General features: G+C 40.6%; 1 protein-coding gene across 2 annotated transcripts in view; it reads left to right on the top strand.

Annotated features, from left to right (window-relative positions):
• Positions 1–21287, top strand: part of pcdh15b (protocadherin-related 15b) — a 1523107-nt gene that overhangs the window by 887615 nt on the left and 614205 nt on the right. For both annotated transcript variants that reach the window (XM_043712368.1, XM_043712367.1), the window contains 2 exons: positions 5401–5415; positions 5765–5830. In XM_043712368.1, coding sequence (XP_043568303.1) covers positions 5401–5415; positions 5765–5830 — 81 coding nt within the window. The remainder of the gene's footprint in view (positions 1–5400; positions 5416–5764; positions 5831–21287) is intronic.

Genomic DNA, 21287 nt, shown 5'->3' with positions numbered 1-21287 from the left:
GTATTTTTCCCTTTGCAATTCCTCAACTCTCCCCACACAGAATCAGCACCTTCTGACTCGATATCACTTCTTGCTATTGATTTAACTTAATTTAATTTCTTACTAATAAGGCAACCCATCCCATCTGTTCATCTGCCTATCCTTTAAATAGGAGAAAGTGAGGTCTGCAGATGCTGGAGATCAGAGCTGAAAATGTGTTGCTGGAAAAGCGCAGCAGGTCAGGCAGCATCCAGGGAACAGGAGAATCGATGTTTCGGGCATAAGCCCTTCTTCAGGAATCCTTTAAATAGGACACGTACCTTTAGATATTTAGTTACCAGCCCTGATCCCCTTGCAGCCATGTCTCCATTATACCCACAACATTATATCTGTCAATTTCAACCTGTGCTACAAGCTCATCCACCTTGTTTCGTATACTGCTTATATTTCAGTACAACACTGTCAATCCTGTGCTGACTGACCCCCTTCTTGTTGAACCCAGTCTTTGGGACTCTTGATCCTGACCACAGAGAACAGTGTCTATTCCCCTGTCTATGTTATCACTGATTGCAACTATATTTTTCTTTCTTCACCTATCTTGAATAGCTCTTGAATAGTACCAGAGTGCTATTGTCAGATTGCTCATCCTCTTGGTATTCCTTGTCATCCACACATATTGTGCAAGAATCTGAAACCTGTTAGACAAGCTCAAGGGTTGAGTCTCCTTCACCTCTACCTGCCTTGCTCATAGTCACACCCTCCTGTCCATGACCACTGACCGAATTTGAGGTAGTTAATCTAATGGGTGTGATTGCCTCCTGAAACACAGCATCCAAGTAACTCTCCCCCTCCCTGATGTGTCACAATTTGCAAAACTCAGTCTCCAGCTCATCAACTCTGAGCTGGAGTTCGTCAAGCAATCCACAATGTGGTCACAATGAATTCCAATGGGTTCCATCACCTCTCTCATCATGCAGGTCCAACACATCACCTGGCCCTACATTTTTTTACGTAGTCCTTCATTTTAATTTTAAACATTTCCTACTGATCTTTGAGTTTGCCACCTGTAAATATTTCTCATGGTTATATTCAATCTGAAACTAAACCACAGTAGATAGTTGAATTAACAGATATTAGTAGTCAATGAATTTAAGGTTTTGCTTTGATGTCACTTTTTCTTTTGTGCTGGGCTCTTGATTCTGTGCTTATTTAATCCTATGAAAAGACCTTACAAACTATGAACCAACAAAAGCAATTACCTCTTTTCATTCGCACTGAATTCCCACAATGTCTCCAAATTCCCTGAGCTATATGCTCATTCTCACTCTGGGTGTGATCTCTCCTTCCTGACCATATGCAGTTATAGACTACTGCACCAATAAACAGGAATAATCTCCTTTAAAAATTCCTATTTCAATTTTCTTTTGAAATTTCTAATTTTCCAAAATTATGCCAAAATGACAACCTCACTTATCAATTTCTTTTAAGATTATTCTGAGATAATTATGGTCGGATATTAACATCAAAGTGAAGAAAGTGACTTCTATAATTCATTCGTGGAAAATGGGTGTTGCTGGTCTGGGTCAGCATTCATTTTCGGTCTCTCATTGCCCTTGAGAAGGGCTACCATTTGAACGGTTGCAGTTAATTTGTTGTAGGTAGGCCTATAATGCTGTTCAGGAGGAAACTTCAGGTGCTGGTGTTGGTGCGTGTCTGCTACTCTTATGCTTCAAGATGGTACTGGAAGGTGCTGTCTGGGGAGCCTTGGTGAATTACTGCAGGGTATCTTTTAAATAGTGCAGTGTTGCTAGTGAACATCAGTGGTGGAGGTAATAGGTGTTTATGGATGTGGTGGCTGTGAAAAGGAACTGCTTTATCCTGATGGTATCAAAGTTCTCGAGTGTTGTTGGAACTGCGCTGCTAACTGCCCTCTGCATGTCACATTGCATTTTGTGATGACTTTGCCAGCCTTGATTATTCATTTAGCAGGTGAGAGAATACAGTTAAAAGTTGGAAGTGTAACCAAGAGCTCCTCCTGTGTGGTTCAAATGCACTTCCTACCTTGCTGATCAATACATAGCACTGGTGAGGTCGACAGAAATCATTTTGTTACGGTTTACAGAATACATTGATAAAACCTACCTAAAGAATGTGTCCATATTCCAAAGGATTAGACTGGAACTGTTAAATGCCAATGAAAAATCCTGGAATTGATTGATGTTTTCCTCCCCACTATTGATTTGTGCACACATGAACATTGAAAATTTAATTGATGTAACTGCTATATGCAAACAACAACAGAAGGATTGATTGATTGTCATGTCTTTCATGTAATGATGTGTCAAGGCACTTCAGAGCAGCTTTATAAAGCATATGTTGACATCGAGCCATAAAGGTGATACTCAGATGATTGGTCAAAAGCTTGAATAAAGAGGTAGGCTTTAAGTGTTTTGAAGGAGAAGACAGATTAAGGCATAATGGCTCAAGAAGTGTTTAAGGGCTTTAGAGCTTTGACTACTGAAGGCACTGACATCAATGGCATAAAAAATAAAATTAAGATTGGCCAACGGGCCAGAATTAGAGGAATGTAGATTGCATGATAGATTGTGCGACTGGGCAATATTATAGATGTAAGAAGGATCTAGGCCCTGGGAGGATTTGAAAACAAGGATAAGCATTTTGAAATTAGCTCCCAATTAGTCAGTGGTTCAATGCAAGTCAGTGAATACAAAGCTAAATGAGTAGTTTTGACTTGATTTGATTTTTTGATGTCACATGTACCAAGGTACAGTGAAAAATGTTGTCTTACATGCTTTACAAGAGACCATACTATATAACTGCATCAGAATGTCACAGCTGCTGAGAGAGTGCAGAGAGAGATCAACGTTAACATTTCAGCAATCCATCAAAAGACTCATATCAGCAGGGACGATGATGTTCTTCAATCTGTTCATATCTGCATTCAAACTTTTATATCTTCTTCCTGACGGAAGAGGGTATAACTGGGGTGGGCGAGGTCTTTGGTTACGTTGGTTGCTTTTCCGATGCAGTGGGAAGTGTAGACAGAGTCACTGGATGGGAGGCTGATTGTGTAATGGACTGGACTGTGTTGACAACTCTCTCTAATTTCTTGCAGAAGAGTAGCTGCCATACCATGTTGTGATGCATCCACATAGTCTGCTTTCCATGGCGCATGTACAAAAATTTTTAAGAGTCTTTATGGTCATGCCAAATTTCCTTAGCCTTCTGAGGAAGTAGCGTTGTTGTACTTTCTTGACTATAGTATCAATGTGGGTGGACTAAGACAGATTCTTGGTGATCATCACTCCCAGGAACCTGATGCTCATGACCATCTCCATCTCAGCTCCATTGATGCAGACAGGCATATGCCCTTCACTCCACTTCCTGACGTCAATACTAGATCCTTCATTTTTGTGATATTGATGGAGAGTTTGTTGTCTCTACACCATGTCACAAAGGACTATATCTTCTTGCTGTGCTCCATTTCATTGTTGTTTGAGATCTGACCTACAATAGTGATGTCGTCAGCAAACATGTAAATGGACTTTGTGTGGAATTTAGCCACACAGTCTTGTTTATATAAGGAGCATAGTAGGGGCCTGAGTATGCAGCTTTGCGTGACACCAGTGTTGAGGATTATTGTGGAGAAAATGTCCCCTATCCTTATTGATGGTGGTCTAATGCCCATGAAGTCGAAACTCCAATTATAGAGAGGGGAGCAGAGACCTGGATCCCAGAGTTTGGAAAGGAGTGTTGGAATTATGGTGTTGAAGGTGGAGCTGTAGTCAATAAGTAGGAGCCTTGTTGTCCAGATGTTCCAGGGATGAGTGTGGGGCCATGGCATATACTATGGACCTGTTGCAAACTGTAAGGCAATCTGGGAGGCTCGAGTTGATGCGAGCCATGACGAATCTCTCGAAGCACTTCATAATTATGGATGTCAGAGCCACTGAGTGGTAGTTGTTGCGTCATACTGCATGACTTTTCTTTGGCACTGGGATGATTTGGTGATATAAAGACACAGGAAATTGAATTTTGATAATTTCAAGGGATACCAAACAGAAATTGTCAAGCCTAGAGTTAGCAAAGAGACAGATGAGGCTTTTATTAGCAGATAAGCTGAGACGGGACAATTTTGATGATGTTATAGGGGTATGAATATGGTCTTTGTTAATTGAACATCGTTTATTTTTAATTATACCCAAGGGGAGGGCATTATTTGAGATCTTACCAGAGCAAATTTAAAGAGACATTCAATGGATCTGTAGTTAGGAATTTTATGCATATAATGTTTCACACTGTAAGTAAGTGCAAGATTGTATAAAGATTGGTTGAAATATTATCTTTCACTATCTAGAGTATAACAGTCTTAGCCATGATACAGATGTGTGGTTGGTAGCTCATCTCAGTCAAAACAGCACATCAACATTGCAAACTATCTGATATAGCCTGAGACAACAATGCCCCAGTAGGTAGGGCAAAGAGTTTGTGGCAGAAAGTCAATGTTTAATTGGAGAAAATTTCTGCTTATTCAGTGATGGCTGTCTGATAAATAGTGTAATTACTAAGTGTCAGTGGAGAATTGGAGAGGCGGTGGTGTGGTTCAGCTGGGTTTTGTCAATGTCCGAGTGAAAATTGACAATATGTTTTTCATTGATGTCACTGGAAGATATGATGTAGATAAGAAACAGGAGGGGGTCATGATGGATTGAACAATGTTAGCACTTGCCCAGACTTCATTGATTACACTCAAACATTATAAAACCCCAAAGCAATAATGTAATTCACTATTTTGAAAGCCTGGACAAACTAACTCAAAGAACTGAAAGTATGATCTGGTGTCAAACATTGCATGTTAGAATGAATGAGAGATTAAAATACATTGGATATATCAAGATCTTTTTTCGGCATTCTTCATGAATACATTTATTATCTACATTTATTATTGTGTCTTTAAACTCATGCAAGGTATTCTGCTTTTCTTTGTTCCTCCTTTAGTTCTCATAATTTGAACAAATTTTCACTTAACTTGAGTGTTTTGGCTTACACTTTGATTGAGGAAGGCAGCATTAAAAAGCAAAGGAACAACATTTCAGGTTACTAAGATCACATATTTAGACTACTTATTATTTTCTTTTACTTGGGTTTTAGTGCTGGCCTACAGTTCTGCTAAGAAATATAAAATATGTTTTGAAGTTCTGTTTACAGTTAGGAAATATGGTCAGATGCTTTTTGATTAATTTTCTTTTCCTTTGGTGCAATTTTAATTGAACCTTTCAATTCTTGCCTTCATTTTGAAATCTAATTTTCTATTTTATTCCACAAAACATTTGTCATCCTTTCTTCTCCTCGACTATGCTGTGCTGCCTCTATCTTTGTGACACTGACCTTTGACTCCAGATTGGCAGTTTGACGGTAAGATAGTGCATACTGAAGTTGCATATTCTTAATGTTCTTAAATGCTTGGCTAATCTAAATATTTTTAAGTATAATGAATTTAATCTGTATAATTTAATTTTTTAGATAGTGATGTGTTCAATTAAAATTTGCAGCACATGAAGGATGGGGAAAGAGAACAGTTGCAGAACATACCTAACCGCTACTTTTTCTAAATCTTATTCTTCATGTATTGTTTCTGTATGAAAATGAAGTCAATAAAAATACAACAAAACTTTCTTACATCTTTAAAATTGTGCTAATTATTGAGTTTACTTCAAAAGTTCATAAAATGCATGTGCATGATGTCTTTTGTTGCTACTGACAGATTGCAAGTTGGCAAGATCAGGTCCTCCAGCAACAATTGTAGCAATTGATGAAGAAAGTCGAAATGGTGAGTAGCCTGTTATGATTAAATTAAAAAAATATTTGCAAGTTTGACTTTTGACAATCTGCAACCGAAAATAAATGTTGTGAAAGTAACCCTGCAAAGAAAAATGTTGCTTTTTAATGATCTAAACTCAAATGCTTAAGTTGAATGTAATTCTGTGGATTATGTATGGAAAGCTGAGACCAGAGATACTCAAAATGTCAATAATTGACATGCTTTAATGATGCTTTAATGACTTTCATCCGACAACTATTATGATAGAGACATTAATCAAACATTAACTACTTAGCTTATAATGTTTCCAGTTGTTATTTTTGAATGAGTTCAGGTCACAAATAAGTCACTTTTGGATTTATTGCATTATAGTGAAGGCATGCCTATGGCAAATGTCTTGATAGAAGTACTTAGCTAAGGGAAGGTGCCAAAACAGATTATAGGCATGTAAATAATGTCAATTCCTGAAACTTTAGTCATTTGTACTAAAACTGTTAGATAATTCAAAATTTTAAAACTAGCAATGCAAATAAAAGAGCAAGGAGGAAGTATAGTGCTTATAAAAATTGTGTTGACTTGTATTTATGATATTATTGTGATTATTACACTGAAATAGCAGAGTTATAGAAATGATTGAAATGATGAGCCTCTTGGAGTTTCCTTTCAAGTTGAAGGTGTGTCCCCTCCTCTTGTACGGCAAGTTTCTGAGATAAAGAAAGGATTTGTGTTTAGCTAGCAGCATTCTTGGTATATGGTTTTGCAAAGCACATCATACCTCATTAACTAATTCTGAAGTGTTGCCACTGCTGTCATGTAGGAAAACGTGGTATTCATTTTGTATACAACGATGGATGACAAGCTTTTTTGTGCTCTTTCATGTTAATTGTGTGTTAAATATTGTGCGTCCAGGAGTTAAAAAATATTAGTGTAATATAGCAACGGGATGTTTTGTATCTGTAGGAATAGACAAATATACATTTGATTTACTACTTCATTAGTAATGAAGTAGTAATTGGTCCAGGTTTGGAATACAACACATAGAGGTGTTAGGAGACAGGCCCAATAGGACATTGTTTCTATTTAAATAACCAATATGCAGCATTATGGGCAAAAGATGAGAATTTAGCACCAAGTTAAAATGGAGCCGGTGTAGAAGCATTGTGCTGAATGTCTTCATCCTGCCCTTTAACAATTCTGTGATTCTGTGTCAACTAAAAATGTGTTGACAAGTCCTAAACTGGGGTTTGAACCCACAATTTCCACTTTGAGTGAAGTGTTAGACCATTGAGTCAAGGCTCAAATCTAAATTAAATGTGTTGATCCTGCAGCAGCACTAAGTGCTGCAACTCACTCAATGCAAGATTAATGTTTATATTTTCAAAAATAGTTATCAATCATGTTGGTTTAAGATCGATAGCAGCAATGTAATTTATATATCAAAGCAAACATTTAAGCAACTGCATTGTGAAATTACATTAACATATTGATAATTTTAAAACAGCAGGTGACCCATGGGTTACAATTTGGCCTGCACGACTGCAAAGACTACTACTTCAATTAAACAATGAGCATTGGGCTCTCAGGTTATTTGAATCAATAAATGGCTCCCATAGGTAGAATAAATACCAACACTGCTGGCAGACGTATGAATTAGACATATAAAGACATAATTTACGAAGTGCACTTGAGGGTTGCTACACGTATTACTATCAAGCTGCACTTGAATTCTGAACATATGGGTTAATACTAGTTACTGCTTAATTGTCTCATGGGACTGGAGAACTTGTTAGAAAGTTGCACAAGTAAGTAATTCCCATTGAAATTAATGACAGATAGTCATACTATAAAATCCCTTAAAGTACAAGGATTTAACTCTCCACCTGGCAAAACCAGAATAGTGATTGTGGAGGGGTGAGCCATTTCAGAAATGAGAACGAATGACTCACCCACTCTGTTCTCACAGTCCTTCTGTTGTTTTCCAATATTGAACAGTTGTTTGGAGCCAGCAAGCACAATGTGTCAATAAAGAAGTGTGCTCTTGTTTAATCATTCAAATTGAGTCTTGATTTATGCCGTAGGAACACAGTCTGTAATTTCAGGTGGAAGCATGTCCAGGAGAGCAGTGTTAATATGCACTGCACCATTCCCCACTTCCAAAACTAGGTACCTGCTCAAGTGTTAAGAACGTCTTTTTGCAGCTGAAGAGGAACTTGGAGTGGGAATCCTTTTGTCATCGGTTACATAGGCAACAATAACACAAGTTGCTTTAACAATGAGGTTTTGCTGAAAGGGTGTAAGTAGTTAGGGTCCGAATAACATGCCAGATATCAAAAGTAATAGTTACCAGAGTACAAAATGATCCATGCTTAACTTGGCACAGTGTTAAATAGATCTGCAACTTGAATGTGTTGCTCAGAGTAATATGGGAGACAGTTTCAATTCATGGGGCACACTAACCAGTGTTGGGGAAAGATTGGAGTTACTCCATTGGATTGGCTCAATGTAACCTGCGCTATGATCAGGCTATTGATGAATCAAATAACTAGCAAGATAGTTCTAAAATGGAATGGCGTGGGTACATATGAGGGGATATGATAAAATTTAAACCGAAAGATTGCAACCACTTGGAATAGTATTGTTACATGGATAAAGATAAACATAGTATTGACATGAAGAGGCAACATTTTTTTAAAAAATCAAATGGCTGAGTTATGCCACATACTTAAGCTGCCTGAGTCCATGTAGGCAACACACAAACAGTGTGCTACCTGCTGCTTTAAATGATAATAATATGCAGCCCAAGCCTAAATGTATTCCTGAGTAGTTGCATGATCAGCAGGAAATCCCCAAATTAATGCAAAGTGAGATCTGTGTCTAGCTAACTTGCAGTACTTGGAGACAGTTTGTCTGTCTTAAAGGGAAGATGTACTTTAGGCTGCAGCAGGTGCTGGAATTGGTTAAAGAGTCTTTGAGCAGAAAGAGGACTGGTATTGGTAAGGGTAGGGGATAGTACCACCTCTACAATAGTTCTCAACACCGGTGCCCACAATGCTGTGTACCCAGCCCCTTACTATACTCCTTTATATAGTCACGAATGCGTAGCCAAATTCAGCTCTAACTCTATTTACAATTTTGTTGATGACACCACTATAGTAGGTGAGATCTCAAACAGCGATAAAACAAAGTAAAGAGTAGACAGTTTAATGGCATGATGTAAAGACAACAATCTCTGTCTCAATGGCAACTACATGAAGGAGCTGGTCATTTACTTCAGTAAGTGGAATAAAGGACACAGACCTGTCTGTATCAATGGTGCTGAGGGGGAGATGGTCGAGAGCTTCAAGTTCCGAGGAGTAAATATTACCCAAGACTGCAAGAAATTACAGAGAGGTGTGAACACAGACCAGTCCATCACGAAAACCAGCCTTCTTTCCGTTGACTCTGTCTACCTGTTGCCTCGGAAAAGCAACCAACATAAGCAAAGACCCCTCTCATCCTGGTTATACCCTCTTCCACCCTCTTCTGCAGGTAGAAGATATAAAATCTTGAAAACATATACGCACAGATTTAAAAGCAGCTTCTTCCAGGTGGTGCAATTACTACTAGAATCAATAACAGTCATCCAGTTTTGATGACCTTGCCACAGTGTCATGAAAAGCACACTGGCTTCCCAGGAGTTACCAAGGTTATCTTCTTAAGTCATAAATAGTCCATTAGCCTCACATGCTGCCTTATTCACCACACAAAGTTTTTAATTATCAATAATATCTGTCGTGTGTGTTTTAGACAGAATATTCATAGCCATATTTCACCTTTTCAAATTTAGCATTGCTACCTACCTCACACCCAAGCCTCACATGGATAGCTCCCAGCTTATGCAAATTGACAGTCATTCAACTGTAACACGTATACCTCACATGCATATTGCACCACACTCACTGATGCAGTTCCTTCTCTCTCCCATTATTGGACGCAGCAGCAACTGATCAGCAGTTAATCTTACACGCCACCATTAGAGCATCTACAGCTTAGGCTGTGGATGGCAATAGGATTAAAACCATAGAGGATAGTGAGATGTTGTAACCAAATTTATCCTCTAGCATCTCCAGAGAGTGAGGTTGCACATGAATTCTGCAGCAAAAGGATCAAGTGAGGAGTTTTTTAAAATTAAACACTATGTCAGCTGATATTGATAGATATGCACACTGAAATATCTGGTTGATTGGCAGGTCACCAACTAGACAGTCTGTTGTCAATGTCAAGGATCACAATGGGTGTCCAGCTTCAAACTGGCTCAGAGCTTCAGACAGAGCTTAGAACCTTTCCTTTGGAATATGAGAACACTTGTGGATCTAACTACAAAGCAGCATCTTTTGGTCAATGTCTTAGCTTCCACTTTGGAGAAGTGGCAGGCAGCCAATATCTGAATGCACAGTAGAAACTCAGGACTGATGTTCTAAAATCTTAACTTGTTGTCATGCCAAAATACCTTGGCAGCATTCCAACTGCTCTGATCATGGCTGTGGATACTGATGCTCAGAGGGGCTTTCAAGATCTCCAGTAAGCCATGATTTGTGGATTCTGCGATTGCTGAGGGGCTGTCCTGAGGAGAATGTCAGTGATTACTTGAGCTCCAAGCATGTGTGGTCATTCAGGACAACATTCATGTCTTCGCCTCTGTTTCTCAGGCAGTGTCCCTTTTATGGCCTGTCAACAACCAAGTCCTAGGTGATGCTGTTTATGTGCCTTTCAAGCATAGAGTTGCTCAAGGGCATTCTGAAAGGCCATCTGCAGTCTTCCCAATTGCAATTCCAGCACCTTTTCACTGTTTTATAGTCACTGGAGTAACAATGTATGGAACTACTTGGTCAGGCAAAGCTAACTTCATGGCTGCCACTAAAGGGAAGTAGGAGAAAGTGAGGACTGCAGATGCTCAGTACAAAGGTGTTGAGTCAATTTTCTTGCTGAATACTCAGTGTGCTTCATTCTGTTTGGAGAGAATTGTATCAACATATCAGTTCTGGCATGAAAAGTGTTTGGTTACATCTCTCATGTAACAGTGTGCTTTGAGCTGGGAGATGATGCTGGGTCAGCTGCTCCAAACTTGTAGAATCCTTATGCAAAGAAATTCTAGGCCTTGGTTGCCTTCACAGCTATTGGTAGAGCTGTCCTTGTTCTAAGGTTGCAGCTTTATTTGCAAGATGTGGCAAAGTTCTGGGGCAGTTTCTTCACAACAATGTGTGCACTGTGCACATGAAGTTAACAAAAATGACAGAGATTCTGGCAGATGATGTTTCCGGCTGAGAGCCAAACTTCCCCTCTTCCTTTTGCCTCATGAACAGCTTGTCATAGAGTCATAGTCATAATATTATGGAGTGCTACGTCATGGAGACAGGCCCTTTGGTCCAAACTGGTCCATGCTGACCAAACTGCCCATTCACACTAACCCTATTTCCCTGCACTTGGTCCATATCCTTCTAAAGCTTTCCTATCCATGTATTTGTCCAAATGCCTTTTAAATGTTATTAAAACGTTTCAAATGCGTACCACCTTTTGTGTAAAAAGAAACCTGCCCCTCAGGTTCCCTTTTATTCTTTCCCCTCTAACCTTAAACTGATGCCCTCTTGTCCTCAATTCCCCACCCCTGGGAAAAAGATTGAGTGCATTCACCTTATCAATGCCGCTATATTCACTATATACGCTTGTATAAGATCTCCTCTCAGTCTCTTACACTCGAAAGGCAAAAGTCCGAGCTTGTCCAACCTCTCCCTATAACTCAGACCATTGTGTCCAGGCAACATCCTTGTAAATTTCTTCTGCACTTTTTCCAGTTTAATGACATCCTTCCTATAACAAGGTGACTAAAACCAAACGCAATACTTCAATTGCAGCCTCACCCACATACTACCTTGATTTGACTTTCCAAAATGCAGACCTCACACTTTTCTATATTAAATTCCACTATCCATTTCTCAGCCCACTTCCATAGCTGATCAAGGTCCTGCTTCAATTTCTGATAACTTTTCTCACTGTCCATGCTACCGACTATTTTAGTGTCATCAACAAACTTACTAATCATTGCTGATTTTGATGAAGAGCTTATGCCCAAAACATCGATTCTCCTGCTCCTCGGATGCTGCTTGACCAGCTGTGCTTTTCCAGCACCATACTTTCGACTCTGATCTCCAGCATCTGCAGACCTCACTTTCTCAAACTTACTAATCATGCCTTGTACATTATCATCCAAATCATTGATACAGATAACAAACAGTAATGGGCTCAGCCCCAACCCCTGAGGCATTCCACTAGTCACAGGCCTCCAGCTGACAAGCATCCTTGCCCTCTGATTCCTACATCAATTGTGTATCCAATTTGCCAGCTCGCCCTGGATGCCATGCAATCTAACCTTCCAGAGCAGCCTACCATATGGAACCTTGTAAAAGGCCTTACTGAAGTCCCTATAGACTACATCTGCTGCCTTTCTTGTTCTTGACATATAAAAAGAGATTGAATCGGTGGGGCTATATTCACTGGAGAATGGAAGAATGAGGAGTGATCTCCAAGAAAGCTATAAATTGCAGTTGAGGTTGATATTTATCCATGACCTTATGGATTGGCAGTGCTACTCTTTTATTGAACGTTTCTGACTTTTTGCTATGTTTCTTCTTCAGTATGGAATAAAGTGATATTGGATTTTGTTCTCGGGAATTAAGTAAGACAGGTGGAGTATGATGAATTGGGCAAACATCTGGGTCATATTGATTGTGATATAATTAGCGAACATCTGGGTCATATTGATTGTGATATAATTAGCGATGAAGTAATTACAGAAAACAACAAAGAAAATGAAGATCAATTTCAGTGGTTTAAGAAAGAAAGAAGCACAGGTGAGCTAAAAACAGTGGCCAAGAAATCAATAAATGAACAGTGTGGACTTTGAAGGTGGAGACGGTCCAACAACAACTTTCATTTAAAGAGCATCTTGAGTCGAGTAAAACACTCAAAGTGCTTCAAAGGACTGTTGTCAAACTTTGTTTAAAGTTATTCCATAATAACATAGACGACTAATCATTTTAAAACAAGTATTTTAACCGAGGAGGAGAGGACAAAATGATTAATTAGGGGAACACATATCTTTGGGCTCAGGCATTCAGGGATTAATACTGTGTTGCATAGCAGGTGAGAATTGGAGTGCAGAGGTCTTGAAAAGTTGGAGAGTAAAAAGAAGCATTAATCCATTTAAAACAATGAAATTGGAGTGGGCCTGTGGAATGGACAAGTTCAAATATTACATTCCTGTTTGACAAAGGGGAGAGGAATAAACTTTACATTCACAGGTTAATTTACATGTGAGATTCCGTGAGTCAATTAAAGACAGCCAGCATGAGTTGGTTAAGGGAAAATCATGTTTGGCTAACATCGAGAGCAGGGAGAAAGTGAGAACTACGGATGCCGACAAGTCAGAGTCTAAAAGTATGGCGCTGGAAAAACACAGCAGGTCAGGCAGATCTGAGGAGCAGGTGAGTCGATGTTTTAGGCAAATGCCCTTCATCAGGAATATGGAGGGAGAAAGGGGTTGAGAGATAAATATGGAGCAGAGCTAGGAGGGAAGGCAGCTGCGACAGTGATAGGTGATTGCAGGTGGGGGCTAATAGTGATGTTGGGGAGGGTGGAGCGGATATGTGGGAAGGAAGATGGGCAGGTAGGACAGTTGAAAAGGGCAGTGCCAAGTTGGAAGGTTGAATCTGAAATGAGGTGACGGAGGGGGTGATTTAGAAACTAGTGAAGTCAATGTTGATGCCATGTGGTTGAAGGGTCCTAAGGTGGAAGATGAGGCGTTCTTCCTCCAGTTGTTGGATGGCTTTAATTTGGGAGTGGAGGAGGCCCAGGACTTGGATATCCTTGGGGAGTGGGCAGGGAGTTGACATGGTCAGCCACAGGGTGGTGGTGGTGTTTGGTGCATGTGTCCCAGAGGTGTTCCCTGAAATACTCTGTGAGTTGGTGCCCTGTTGCCCCGATGTAGAGGAGACCACATCGAGAGCAACGGATGGACACAGTAGATGAGGTGGATGTGCAGGAAAATCTCTGCCAGCTGTGAAATGATCCTTTGGGGCTTTGGATGGAGGTGAGGGGGGAGGTATGGGTGCAGGTTTTACCCCTCCTGTGGCAGCAAAGGAGGATGCTGGGTGGGTTGGTGGGGGAAGGGGGGGAGGGTATCAAACAAGAAGTCGTGGATCAAACAAGGAAGTCGTGGAGGGAATGGTATTTGTGGAATGTAGATAGGGGTAGTGAGGAAAATATATCTTTGGTGGTGGGGTCTGATTATAGGTGGTGGAAATGGCAGAGGATAATGCATTGTATTTGGTGATTAGTGAGGTGGAAGGTGGGGATGATGGGTGGGGTTCAAAGATGGTGGTGGAAGAAGTGGCGACGTTGCGCCGGACGGCACTGTTAATCACGTGGAGGAGAAATTGTGGTCCTTGAAATAAGAGGCCATCTGGGACATAGGAGCAGAAATTAGGCCATTTGGCCCATCGAGTCTGCTCCATCATTAAATCATGGCTGATAGGTTTCTCAACCTCATTTTCCCACTAATTGGTCCAACAACTAATGGATCAGATCCAAACTCTGTGGACCTGATGCATCCAATTGTGATTGACTTGGATTAGACAGTGGAGGAGGCCCTTGATGGAGTTGAAATGGTCAGCCACAGGATGATGGGGTTGCTTGGTGCTTGTGTTCCAGAAATGTTCCCTGAAATGCTCCGAGAGTTGGTGTCCTGTCTCCCCAATGTTGAGGAGACTACATTGAAAGCAATGGACACAGTAGATGAGGTGGGTGGAAAACCTCTGCTGGATGTGTAAAGATCCCTTGGGGCCTTGGATGAAGGAGAGGGGGGAGGTTTGGGTGCAAATTTTGCACTTCCTGCTGCTGCAAGAAAAGGGGTGTGGAGGGTGGGTTGTTGGGGGGCATGGACCTAACGAGGGAGTCCAAGTCCCAAAGGATCTTTGCACAACCGGCAGAAATTTTCCTGCATATTCACTGTCCATTCCTCTACATCGAGGAGACAGGACGCCAACTCACGGAACATAACAGGGAACATCACTGGGACACATGCACCAAATAACCCCACAGCTTGTGGCCGACCACTTCAGCTGCCCCTGCCACTACCCCAAGAACATGTAAGTACTGGGCCTCCTCCACTGCCAAATCCAAGCTACCGACAACTGGAGGAAGAATGCCTCAGCTTCTGCCTTTTGGACTCTTCTACCACATTGGCATCAACATTCACTTCACCAGTTTCCAAATCTCCCCTTCTCCCACCTCATCCCAGATCCAACCCTCCAAATCGGCACCACCCTCTTGACCTATCTGTCCATCTTCCTTCCCACCTATCCGCTCTACCCTCCCCACCGATTTATCACTGTTATCCCCCACCTGCATACACCTATTGCCTTCCCAGCTACCTTCCCCTTCGCCTCAACTCCACACCTCTATTTGTCTCTCAGCCCACTTCCCCCTCCACATGTCTGATGAAGGGCTTATGCCCGAAACATCGACTCCCCTCCTCCTCGAATGCTGCCTGACCTGCCGTGTTTTTCCAGTGCCACACGTTTTGACTCTAACATAGAGAGGAGCGTAGCAGATGCACTTATAGACTTTGCGAAAGCTGCTGCAAAACCACTGTATCACAGATTTTTCTTCAGAAAATGGACATCTGTTTTTAAAGCAACATTTGCAACTTACACTCTGGAACTGGCAAAAGCATAGAAAGCCCAGAGCTGTCGTGGATGGATATTTTGCTGATTAGAGAAAATTATACAGTGATAACTTTTGGGTTTTATTAGACCCACTGCCTTCCTGGTTTCATATAGCTGGCCTGGACTTGGTTACAAGGAACTCACTATTTTAAAGCTGATAGCATTGAAAATGTTGATAAAATCACAATTACTGAGCAAAATACTAACGGGCTTTGGGAGGACATACCTTGTTGGAATAGGCATATTTATGGCAAATGCAACTTAATATAAATGATAATTCCTCCCAGCATGTATTGCTTTGCACCTATTTGACATAAATTTTGGCAAGAGATGTTTACAAACAGAGGAATTTTACAAGTTGTTAAGATCTATTGAGGGGTGAATCAGTTCTCTTCTGTTCAATCTCCCCATTGATCATAACAAATGTTTAAGTACATTTGCCCAATTTTAATGTTGTTAACTGCTTTCACTGGGAACAATAAGGAAACAATTACAAGGTTGTCGAGTGAAAGAAAGAGCAGTTTTTTTTTGCTATCCTGGAAATACAATAACAATTCGATCAAGACTACATCTTCTGTGAAAGCATGTGGGCCTTAACACACATACGAAATTAATTGTGGATATTGTCATATATAAAAAAATGCAAAGGAATATACAGTTTAGAATCCCCAGACTATCCTTGAGGCATACGATTTTAGTATTGAGATACCTTTGTCAGTTAGTGCCTTGGACCATCAGCAATAGCAAATATTGCTGTCATCCTTTAAGTTTTCGGGGTTATGATGTATCTTTTTGGTCAATATTGTCATTGAGTGCATATTTCTTGAGAGACAGACAGATAGAGAGACAGCTTGCATTTCATACTGCATCTCTAGTTTCATCTCAATGTTTTTTGTTCCAAAAATCTCCTTGAACTGCAACTGTATATTTTGCCTTCTGAAGATTTTTATTTCCACTTTTCAAGCTTAATAATTGTAAGTTACATTTTCATCTCCAACATGAAGACTTTCATGATGGTGCAAATTATTCTTCTCCACCTTAGGCAGTCCTTCAAGATTGAGAATGACTTTTTCCCACTCTGGAGTTAAGGGTCCTGAGGTGACTAAATAATTTGATGCGGGATCTGCACATCTACCAAAGGTGGGCAGATGGTGTTTGAAGAGGCAGGTGGGTGGGATGCTCAAGTTTCTTGTTTCTTCTGCTCTGTGAGGCCTCCAATTGAGTCTGCTGGTAATGCTAAAGATGGTTGCTGCCTTAATGGATGGTTCTTCAGTTTGGGTGTTCTTCAGCAACAGATGCCAGTGACTCAATGGAGGTACAGTATTTTCTCATGGACATTTGGATGACATAGTTGAAGTATTTTCTCTGCTGTCTTAATGCTGGCTATGGTGGAGCTTGGAGTAGAGAGCTTGTTTCAGAAGTTTTGTGTCGGATGATTTGGTCTGCACACACAGCTGGTTGGCAATAACCAGTATTTTGACACTGGTTGGCTTGAGAGAGGATATTGATAATGGAGCACCTATCCTGCCATTGAATTTGCAGGGTGTCGCAAAGACCATCATTGATGACATTTCTCCAGAGATTGAGACATTTTTCTGTACAATGTAACACTAATGCTCTGTAGATTTTGAATTTGGTGCCAGGTTTGTGATCAATATTCTGTTCCACAGATGGCTGAAGGCTGCACTAGTACACTGGAGGCAATGATAAACTTTCATGGCTGATGTCCATCATCACTGAAAGGAAGCTTCCAGGTTACGAAAATTAATTTGTGTTGTCCAGTGGTTCACTGTGTATCTTGTATGTGGGGGGCAGTGGGGGAGATTGTTGTGTGACAGGAGCAGAGGAGTGAAGGGGCACTTCATCTTGTGGATGTTAAGCCCAAGGCCCATTATATCTCGGTAGATGCATTAATGGTAATTTAGAGGGCATCTCTCTGATTGTTCATGCTCACAAGCAATTCAATGAAAGAGATTGAATGGTGCTTCTGGACTCGAGGTGATGCAGTTCTTCTGATCTTCCTGTAGATAAGCTCCACTACAGCAGGAGGTTTCTTGGATATGGAGTGGAACGTTGCAGGAAGGAATAAAGTAGAAGGCCACTGGTGCAATATCATAACTTTACCTGACCAGATGGTGGTTGAAATAACTCCAAAGATGTTCATTATCCTGCCACCTTTATTTCCACGTGCATAGTACATGACATGATGCAGCTAGCTCAGAGCTGGCTCCTGCATTGAATAGAATCCCTGACACTCCTGTTTGTATCTGTCAGCCAAGGCTCTCTGATTGAGGCTGTTAAAGTGATCTTATCAGGGAACTCATGTTGAGGTCCACCTGACTGACTTTGTTCCAATCACTACAGTAGGTGCAAAGATGGCAGGAATCCAGCAACATTTATAGATGACTTGTGTAGATCTACACACATGACTTGTGTAGATTTTTCAGTACAGTAAAGACTATCCAAACACCTAAGGAATTACACCAGTGAGAATGAAGAACAAACAGGCAATCATGTTAATTCCAGCTCAGGCTATTTCTCATCTAATCCACGCTGGTTTTATGAAACTTGGGCAACCCGCGGCTCAGGTGATGTCAATGTTTTTCAAAACTATTCCAGTCCATGCACCCCGAGTTATTGAATGCAACAATGAAATTTAAAAACCTGCAGTCCTTATTTCACATCATGACGGTAGAATTTCAGAAACTTTGAAGGTAGCAGATAGGTTGATGAGATTTAAGAAGTATATATGTATGTTCCTGCAAATAGGGACCTTGAATAAATCAATAAGATAACAGTGTTTGATCATTGAAAATCACTGGTTTTATCTAAACAGGACTATTCCATACAATGCTTTTCATAAGTCAGACATGGGCACAAAGAATATATGCCTGTCTTCTCTGCTTTTAGATTCTATGATAGCTTCTCTCGTCATTCTCTTGATGACAGTTTTAATTTAGTGATCACCTGTCATTGTGTCTTCAGTCAGAAGAAATCATTCATTAATCAACCCACTAAAGTCCTCCTTAACATTTAAAAAAACTCACATTCAGGTGACACATAATTCATTTCAGCTGAGAAAATCATTCTTTCTCTGTAGATCAGCATTCATCTAATTGCATGATGGAAATCAGCACAAGTATCCATTTGCGCTGCTCAATAATTTGGGGTCAATATTGTGTGTTTTCTTACATGTTCAAGAGGAAGATAAAAATGAACATGGACCTAAGATCTTTTGTAAAAGTTTAAATATAAACAAAAAGAAGCTCCTACTTTAAATGAAAATTGGTGGCCAATTCCAATTACTTTACACCATCTATCTCACATGCAAGCTGAAAAATTCATCTCTGCACTGTCTTCGGTTTTAACTCTGTAGAATGAATTGGGAGTGAAGGATTGCTATTTAATTATTGTACTGGATAACAGGAACAGACACTGGCAGTAAAAACTTAAATGAAATAAACTTGTTCTGAGTATGGTAGTCCCTTAAAAATAATCATGATCGTTTATTCTCAACAAAATTGAACTAACGTGCAAAGGCTTTACTTTGATATGCATTGGTGATAAAATTGGTTTTCTCTTCATTTCAGTGTTAAGCAGAGGCAATAGATTGTGAGTTCAAAGTCTGATAGCTTATGTCTTGTATCCTATTGATGTAAAACTTTAATCTGTGTGGGTAAATAAGAAGGCATGAATTTGCTAAGAAGCTCGTTAATGTTGGAATGATATCTGAACAAAGCCTACTGAAGCAAGAATTTCCAAAGTCACAGTTAAAAATCACGTAACAGTGGGTTATAGTCCAACAGGTTTATTTGGAAGCACTAGCTTTCGGTCCAACCACCTGATGAAGGAGTAGCGCTCCGAAAGCTAGTGCTTCCAAATAAACCTGATGGACTATAACCTGACATAATGTGATTTTTAACTTTGTACACCCCAGTCCGACAGTGGCGTCTCCAAATCATAAAGTCAGTGTTATGGACCAGATCAAGCCCCCTCGAAATATACTCAAGAGGTATCCAGACCCAAACCTTTTCTTATTTTAAAGGGAAGTGTAAGGTTTTGTGTTCCAGGTGTAATTCAATTGGTTAAACTACTCCAATTTAAGCAAAACACACTTTATTTATTACACTACAATTAAAATATAGACAAAATTCAAAGAAAAGAATTGGCTTAAATGTAACACTATCAAAATATTTAACAAAATAATGTATACAATAACTTGTAATAATTAACTGCTCTAATATAGTAACATCCCATAATCATACCTTTGGCAAAGGCAAATTCAATAAACTAGTAATTCTAGCAAGAAGAGATCCCCAGCTTTCAGCTGTAACAGAAGGGAATAAGAACTTCCACATCAACCTCAACAACTGTAGTAAGCTAAAACCAAAACTCCTGGTTCTGTGGGAGCTTGACCCCACCCATTCAAGTTGCTTCTCTTGTTTCAACTGTTTTTAAAAAGCCCAAAGACCTCTGATTTCCTTATATTGGCTTTCAGCCACCTCTGTCTCAACCTTTCTTTATAAAACCAAAAGGATTAAATACACCTGTTAAAGTCACAGTTTTGTCACACACAGCACCTTTCAAGATGGATGAGCTGACCACTTAATCAGGAATATAACCATTAGAATACCGCAAAATCATTGCATTGGTTTCTATTGCCCTGATGCAACTTCAAGGCTTGAATTAAATTGCACACCTTGAAAGCTCAAACAGGCATGAGATGGCCTCCTGAAGCTGAGAGTTTTAGACTGCAATCTGATTTGTTGAAGGTGGTCTTCTCAAATTCTAATAATTTAAAAGTGATATACTTTCGAATTTTTTTTGCATCAATGTAACCAATACAATAAATAATTTGAGTGGCAACAAAATACCTCCTGATCCATCAAGCCTGTCCCGGACTTCTGATGTCTGAAGCACCAAGATGTTCTACCCCCACTATTACAGCACCAACACTCTTTAAATGCAGCACTCCTCATTGAATGATTAGAATCCCGACAGTGTGAAAGCAGGCCATGTGGCCTATCGAGTCTACATTGACCCTCTGAAAGGCATCCTTCCCAAACACCCCTGCCACCCTATCCCTCTAACCCTGCATTTCCAATTGGCTAATTTACCTAGCTTGCACATCCCTGCACACTTTGGGAAATTTAGCTTGGTCAATCTACCTAACCTGCACATCTTTAGGCTGTGGGAGGAAACTGGAGCACCCTGATGAGGGGAGGGTATGCAAACTCCAGACTCAACCTGTCGACCCCCCTCCCCCACTCCAACCTCTCACCCTCACAACGCGCAGCCCTCCAATCCCTCTGCTCCAATCCTGACCTCACCATCAAGCCAGCGGACAAAGGGGGCGCAGTGGTAGTCTGGCGCACTGACCTCTACATCGCTGAAGCCAAACACCAACTCGAGGACACCTCTTCCTACCGCCCCCTTGACCATGACCCCACCCCCATCACCAAACCATCATCTCCCAGACCATACAGAACCTCATCACCTCAGGAGATCCCCCACCCACAGCTTCCAACCTCATAGTCCGGGAACCCCGCACTGCCCGGTTCTACCTCCTTCCCAAGATCCACAAGCCTGACCACCCTGGCCGACCCATTGTCTCAGCATGCTCCTGCCCAACTGAACTCATTTCTACCTACCTCGACACTGTCCTATCCCCCCTAGTCCAGAAACTCCCCACATACGTTCGAGAC

The sequence above is a fragment of the Chiloscyllium plagiosum genome, chromosome 22, assembly GCF_004010195.1.
Source record: "Chiloscyllium plagiosum isolate BGI_BamShark_2017 chromosome 22, ASM401019v2, whole genome shotgun sequence".
In the NCBI taxonomy this organism is placed as follows: Eukaryota; Metazoa; Chordata; class Chondrichthyes; order Orectolobiformes; family Hemiscylliidae; genus Chiloscyllium; species Chiloscyllium plagiosum.
Note: the sequence above shows the minus strand (reverse complement) of the source record. Positions and strands in the feature narration are given on the sequence as shown.